This window comes from Crocuta crocuta, unplaced genomic scaffold (genome assembly GCF_008692635.1).
Source record: "Crocuta crocuta isolate KB4526 unplaced genomic scaffold, BGI_CrCroc_1.0 scaffold139, whole genome shotgun sequence".
In the NCBI taxonomy this organism is placed as follows: domain Eukaryota; kingdom Metazoa; phylum Chordata; class Mammalia; order Carnivora; family Hyaenidae; genus Crocuta; species Crocuta crocuta.
Window position 1 is genome coordinate 9,787,777 of NW_027533258.1, and position 7,652 is coordinate 9,795,428.

The 7,652-nt window shown below is 54.2% G+C and overlaps 1 protein-coding gene across 1 annotated transcript in view; it reads right to left on the reverse strand.

The window, feature by feature from the left end:
• The window catches only part of DNAH2 (dynein axonemal heavy chain 2), an 84,094-nt gene that overhangs the window by 431 nt on the left and 76,011 nt on the right, over positions 1 to 7,652 (reverse strand). The window contains 6 exon segments of the mRNA XM_077746745.1: positions 78 to 426; positions 1,095 to 1,209; positions 1,340 to 1,491; positions 1,566 to 1,824; positions 1,977 to 2,140; positions 2,275 to 2,466. Of these exon segments, the coding sequence (XP_077602871.1) occupies positions 78 to 426; positions 1,095 to 1,209; positions 1,340 to 1,491; positions 1,566 to 1,824; positions 1,977 to 2,140; positions 2,275 to 2,466 (1,231 nt within the window).

Sequence of the window (7,652 nt, forward strand, 5' to 3'; positions counted from 1 at the left end):
CGCCCCACGCCCGCCTCCGCTCCCCTCCCTTCTCACCCGGTCCTTTCCCAGCTGGGCTGCGAGCGCCCCCCCTCCACCTGTCCCGCCCTCGCACGGAGCCCCGGGCACATCTGCCCCCACCTTGGGTGGATACACGAGGTTGCTGTCGTCCACGGTGGAAACAATGAACTCCCAGGAGAGGCTGTCCACNGGGCAAGGCCTGGCCGCCGCCCCCCCCCACCCCCCCATCACGCTTGGCACGTGGCTCACGTTATTCTGGCGCGCGGAAGACTGCAGCACGGCCGTGAGGAAGCCGGTGGGGAAGGTGAAGCCCGACAGCCAGAAGAGGACGGGCGGCCGGGCCCGGCTGGCCCACAGCTCGAACTGCTCCACGCGGGTGGCCAGGTCCCGCGTCCACGACGCTAGTGGCTTTTGCGAGGGGTATGCCTGGGGGAGCGGAGGCGGTGAGTGCCTAGGTGTGTGTTCACTCACGCGTTCAAATCTTTTATTTTCTTAAAGTTTTTTTTTAAATCTTTATTTTTGAGAGACAGAGACAGAGTGTGAACGGGGAAGGGCAAGGAGAGGGAGCCACAGAATCGGAAGCGGGCTCCGGGCTCTGAGCTGTCAGAGATCATGACCCCACGGGAAGTCGGAAGCCCAAGCAACCGAGCCACGCAGGCGCCCCCACGCATTCAAATCTGCACTGGGCGCACTGGGCGCAGATAGGAGACGAGCTGTGGTGTCAGCCCGTCCCCCCTTACAGCGGGGCCAGGCTCTCTGCAAAAGCCCCCTCCCAGGAGAAAAGCATAAAGCGACCACTGTGTAACCGTGGCAGTAACAGTGCGTTACCCAGTTATCATTAACGAAGCACCTGCTAAGAGTTAACGCACAGGGAATCCTTGACGCGTCCCCGGAGGGGTGAGTAACCGCCCTAAGTCCCTGAGTTAATAGCTGCAAAGCCAGTCTGTGAATGGCGGGACCAGATTTCAAACTCGAATCTGTGTGGCTCCAAACCCCAGACTCCCTGGCTTTTGCTCCTAGAGCCAGGAGACCAGGGGCGCAGGGGCCAGAGGACTCAGTGTTGGAGTTGGGGACCAGCCGCTGTGGAACCTTGCCTTTCCCCAGAGCGGAGGGACGTGGGCGTCGAAGATGCAATTGAAAATCTCTTCCAGGCTCGTAGACATGACGATCAGGCCCTGGATGCCTTTTTCTAGATCTGTCAGTGACAACCTGAGCAGGGCAAGGCGGAAGCTTAGGGACGGGATGGGCCTGGCCCTCCCAGGTGGGGGACTGGGTGGGGGACGCGCCTTTCCTCTTGCCCCCCGCCCCCCACGTGCCACGGATTCCCTCTCCATCTTACAGGATGGTCTCCATGAGCTTGTTGTATCTCTGGATCTCCTGCAGAAGAACCACGTTGAGGGGGGAGGGGTCCATGGCCAGCAGTTTGCGGGTCCCCTCGTAGTCGATCATTTCAGGGATTTTCTGTTTCACGTCGGCAGCCAGCTCGAGGACCTGGCGGGCGGGGGCTCTGAGTGGGGGCCTCTGCTTCCTCGCCGGCCCTCCCACTGGGTGCCCCCCCCCCTTACTTTCTCTTCCCGGCTCTGGCCTCCGGCGCTGACCGGTGTGATCTGGGGCTGCAGGGACAGCAGAGTCTCAAAGAGAGTCCGTGCCTCAGTGATCTGGGAGGCCACATCCGCATTGGGGTGCTGGCCGAAGGCCTCGGGCGGGTCCATGCTGGGCAACATGCTGATGTATTCCTTATAAGACGCCAGAGCCCCGTCTTTGGGGATGTAGTAAGTCTCCAGGGCTGACAACCTGGGGACCCACAGCGCAGGTATGACCGCGCTGTGGGCCACACTCCCGGGGCTTCAGCGCCAGGGCAAGACCCCAGCCCCTAGGCGGGTGCATGGCCCCCTTCACCCAGCCCCCTGCGCCCGCTCCCCCCCCAGTCCCCTGAGCCCCGCCTCCTCCCAGCCTCCTGGCCCCTCCTCCAACACTCCCAGTGAACNAAATACTCGTTGATGTAGGTGGTGAGCAGCCGCCGGTCCCAGTCATCTGTGACGTGCCCGCCGTAGTTGACGCCTGCGATGAGGTACTTGAGAGCATCCCAGGGTGTCTCCTCGTACTCCTCCAGGTAGAGACCCAGCAAGTTCTCGGACACCTGTGCACGGCGCCAGCCCCGCCCCCCCACACACAGTTAGGGCAGGAACCTCCCGCGGGAGGCGGGGAGTGGGGGGAGCCGCGGGGCAGGAAGCGGACAGGGGGCTGGGATGCCGGCCCCCTGTTAGCACAGACCTCAAAGTCCGAGTCGTTGAAGCCGTAGATGATGTTCCAGCCGAGCTGCAGGAACTTTTTGCGCTCCAGCAACACGGAGTGGAAGAAACAGAGGGCAAAGAGCAGCTTCTTATACTTGGCCGGTTTGGAGCAGCGAGAAAACTGCGTTTCCGTCATCAGCTGGTAGAGGCGCGTCATGTTGGCCTTCAGGCCCTGGGGACGATGCAGGGCGGACACGGGGTGGCGGGCATCGTGCTAAGCCCTGCCAGTAGCACCGTCACGGTTGTGGAGGCTGCTTACTGCCCAAGGGCACTGGCCAAAGAGGTCGGTGAAGGCTGAAATGCAGCCCTTGACCTGCATGCCAGGATGCGCACTGATTCACAGGACTGGGTGGGTGCCTTTCTCTAACTTGCACACGGGCACTGTGTGGGCTGCTGGCAGCTCTAACTCCTTGTCCCCCCCACTTTTGATCCTCGCGGCCATGATGTTCTCGACGGCGGGTAAGCGGCTCAATTTGGGAATACCAGAAAATATGAACACCTATACATGCAACTATTAATCCACAAAAACGTACACCGTTAGGTGCAAAGGTTTGGTGGAGATTAAAGGGGCCATAGTGTATCATCAAAGAGGGGCATGCCATGTGATAGATTCATCAGGCTTCGAGAAGAGGTTGGGATTTGGACGAAGCCTCACAAATGGGAAGGAGATCGTGAGGCTGAGGGGGCATTGGTCTCCTGGACATGCAAAGAATTGACGGAGTAAAAGCACAAAGGGGAGAATAAGTAAGGAGATGGGTCTAACTGAAGTCAAGCTGGAGGACTCAGGTGGGGTCAGAAGGGCCGTGATTTACCAGGAGTCACGGGGCCACTTCCTGTCTCGAGTATGACCGCGATACATTGCAACAGTGCTCTAAGAAGACTCGTCTTTACGGGGCGCCTGGGCGGCTCCGTCAGTTAAGCGTCCGACTTCGGCTCAGGTCATGATCCCACGGTTCATGGGTTCAAGCCCCGTGTTGGGCTCTGTGCTGACAGCTCAGGGCCTGGAGCTGCTTCAGATTCTGTGTCTCCCTCTCTCTCTGACCCTCCCCTGGTCATGCTGTCTCTCTCTCTCTCTCTCTCTCAGAAATAAATAAAAACATTTAAAAAAGAATTAGAAAAAAGAGACCCATCTATGATGGACAGAATGGAATGTAAGCAAGAATATTGTCATTTATAACATCAAAATATGTAATGTTTCTAGGAATAAATCCAATAAAAATGTATAGATCTTTATAAAGAGAATGACAAAACTGTGGAGAAAAAGACTAGACAGGGAGAGACATACTATAATCATGGATTGGGAGACTCAATCTACTGATGATGTTGATTTCCTCCCAACTGACCAATAGGATTTTGTGTGTAGAGCTTGACAAGCTAATTCCAACATTTCTGTTGGAGAATAAAAAGCCACACATAGCCTGAAGAATGAGGTGAAGAGACTTGCCTTAGAGGCTATGAAGCATTATTATGGAGCCAAACGGTAACTAAGATGGTATATACTGATCAATATAAACAACCCAACCAATGAACAGAAATAAAGGGCCCAGAAACCTAGGTGTGTGTAAAGGTGAGCTAAGGCTTGGCACCATCGGATGGTGGGCTATTCGATGGTAATACTGGGAGAATGGGTTATCTACTTGGGGGGGGCTGAGGGGGAGCAAAATTAGACTTCTGCCTCATTCCACACTCACAAGGATCCATTTCAAGTGGCTAAAACCCCTGAATGTGAAAGTCAAGTTATAAAACTCTTTTATTTATTTATTTCTGAGAGAGAGAGAGAGAGAGAGAGAGCGTGAGCAGGGGAGGGTCAGAGAGAGAGGGAGACACAGAATCTGGAGCAGGTTCCAGGCTCTGAGCTGTCACCACAGAGCCCGACGCGGGGCTCGAACCCACGAACCATGAGATCATGACCTGAGCCGAAGTCAGACGCTTAACCGACGGAGCCACCCAGGCGCCCCTAAAACTCTTTTTTAATGTTTGTTTATTTTTGAAGGAGAGAGAGACAGAGTGTGATTGGGAGAGGGGGGGAGAGAGAGAGGGAGACACAGAATCCGAAGTAGGCTCCAGGTTCCAGGCTGTAAGCACAGAGCCTGATGCGGGGTTCGAACTCACAAACTGTGAGATTATGACCTGAAGTGAAGTTGGAGGTTTAACCGACAAAGCCACCCAGGCGCCCCTTACAAAAAACCGTTTTGAAGACAAGAGTGTGGCTTTACAACCTTGGAGTAAGCAAAGATTTCTTGAACACAACCTAGGAGCACAAGCCATAAAGGAGAAAACAGCTAAATTCCATCTCATACAAATAAAGGATCTCTATTCACCAATAACAGCAGCAATAATAATAGTTAAGAAGAAAAAAGACAACATGCAAAACAGAAAACTGACGAAGGATTAGGATGCAGAACATATGAGGAACCATGAAATATGAGCAGCATGAATCTATGTCAAGTACACAGTGCTGAATGAAACAAGCACGTTGCAGATGAATGTGTGTGTGTGTGTGTGTGTGTGCGCGCGCGCGCGCACAGCGTGATTCTGATAGCCAGACACCGAGAAAAGTGGCTGCAACTGAGTGGGGAAGGCAGTGGGAATGGTAGTCATTCTTACACACGAAGATGGGCACACAGGTGCGTATTGAATTGGGATCTGTGGGGTGCCTCGTGGCTCGGTTGAGCATCTGACTTGGGCTCAGGTCATGATCTCACAGTTGGTGGGTTCGAGCCCCGCATCAGGCTCTGTGCTGACAGTTCAGAGCCTGGAGCCTGTCCTTGGATTCTGTATCTCCCTCTCTCTCTACCCCTCTCCCACTTGCACTCTGTCTCTGTCTCTCAAAAATAAATCAAAATGTTTTTAAAAATTAAAAAAAAAAAAACAAAGAATGGGGATTCTTTATATCTTGCATATATTTTAGCATTTTTTTTTTTAGAGAGAGAGAGTGCAAGCACGAGTAGGGAAGAGGGGCAGAGGGAGGGGGAGGGAGGGAGAGAAAGAGAGAGAGAGAGAGAGAGACAGAATCCCAAGCAGGCTCTATGCTCAGTGGGGAGCCTGATGCAGAGCTTGATTCCCTTGACCCTGGGATATGACCTGAGCTGAAATCAAGAGTCAGACACTTAACCCTCCAAGCCGCCCAGGCGCCCCCTCCTGCACGTATTTTATATATTTTTGTATCTGCTTAATATTTAATGAAAAGGAAAGGACTAGATGGCAGGCAGTGATCCAAGAATACACTCCAGATCTGTACTCCAACGGGCGTGGGATGGGGGACTGTGGTCATGCGGACCTTCGTTCTTGTAAAACTCAAATGCACCACTGTCCCCTTGACTATTTGGGCTGCCTTTGTGTATCCTGATGCAAAAACTGGCCTCTTTCACAGGACAACAAAAGTGCAATATCTGACCTAGAAAGGATCCTGTGCTGGGGGACAATTTGATAAAGGACAGGATTGGGTCTTTAACACAATCGGACTATATAATAGATTTAATAGATAGTTATATAGATATAATAGATGGTTTAATAGATATAATAGATAGTTAAAATACTATCAATTTATTGAGGTTGGTAACTGTGCTGTAGTTTGTATTTTAAAAAAACCCAAGTCCTTCTGGGTGCCTGAGTGGCTCAGTCAGGTAAGCGCCGACATCGGCTCAGGTCATGATCTCGCAGTTTGAGGGTTCAAGCCCCGCATCGGGCTCTGTGCTGACGGCTTGGAGCCTGGAGCCTGCTTCAGATTCTGTGTCTCCCTCTCTGACTCTCTCTCTGCCCTCCCCTGCTTACACTCTATCTCTCTCAAAAATAAACATTAAAAAAATGTTTTTTAAATCCTTCCCACGATTGAGCCCTTTATGCCAAAATACACTGAAGTGTTAGCGGGAAAGTTTACTCTTAGTGTTCAGAGAAAGAACGCACACGCACCTGTGTGTGTGTGTGTGTGTGTGTGTGTGTGTGTTTGTGTGTGTAGACGCAGAGAGAGATCAAATGATAAGGCAGGGGAGGCACCATGTTAACAATGGAAGAGGCTGGGAAACACATGGATGGGTGTGAAGCTGTGAGGACACTGTCTTCTTTTTTTGTAAGTTGGCTCCAGGCCGAGCGTGGGGCTTGAACTCAACCGGAGATCAAGGGTCACACGCTCCGCCCGCGGAGCCGGCCAGAAACTCTGTTCTTACAAGCCTTGCGTAAGTTTACAGTGATTTCCAAGTAAAACATTTTAAAATAGTGCCCTCTTAGTCGGCTCCGGAGAGAAATCCTGTTGTAAACAAGTACCCCCTGAATGCTGGGCCTTCGCCAAAGGTCTGGCTCAGACTGGGAGGTTCTGCAGACCCAGGGCGGTAGGCCCAAGCCAGGGAGGGCCTCCTCCGGGGGCCCCCCCCGATTCCAGGTGGCCCCCACCTTCACCGTGTAGCCGGAAGTAGCTCCCGCCTCCGCTCCGGCACACGCGTGCCCGCCAGGGGGCGCTGGGCCAGCAGGGGGCCCTCCCGCCGCCGCCGCCGCCGCCGCCGCGCACACCTTTCTTGGAAAGCAGAAAGCGGTTCTTCGAAAAACGAAGGCGCCGCTCACAGCCCTGGGATGGGGACATCATCGGCGGCGGCGGCGGGCTGGCCACGCGCTCCGAGAGCGTGGGATTTATGGCCGTGGCGTGCCAGGAGGAAATGCCTCGTAGCCAGATGGGATTCAGGCCCGGGGCGGCGTGTGCTTCCCCGGGACCGGAGACAAGGACTGGGCAGGATCAGGAAAAGGGCAATTTCTCCATCAAGTTGTGAAAGAGGGAAATGGAGAACGAGCCAAGTTGGAGGTCAAGGACCAAGTCTGGAGATAGAACACAGGCCAAGAGGAAAAGGAAACGCAGGCGGGAGACAGAGGGAGAGCCCCAAACGTGTGTCGGGGAACCCCCGGGGGGGGCGGGGGGAGCAATCGACCATGTCAGCTGCCCCAAGACAGGCGAGGACGACTCACGTGATGAAAGACGTGTGTCCAGACTTACTGGCTGAGTACCTACTACGTGCAGGTGCTAGTCCCAAGGTGAGCAAGACAGAGAGCGAGAAGGAAACCAGACGTGGCCTCGGCCCTCTGGAGTTTACAGTCTAGGGAAGAACCACGCACATGTGGTAAAAGGACCGTAGGAAGGTTCTAGAGAGTGTATCACTGGGATGTTGACCTCCACAGGGAGAGCTGAGGCCGGAGGGGGCGAAGGAGGGGACGTGGTGGGGGGGGTGTGAGGGGTGCCCAGTACCTTGTGCAGAAGCCTTGGGGCCCAGGGCAGGGTCTCAAGGAAGAGGAACAAGATATTTTAAGAATCAAGGGTGGAGCCAAGAAAGGGAGGGGAGAATGGTGACGGGCGCCCGGCGGGGCCAGGGGGCA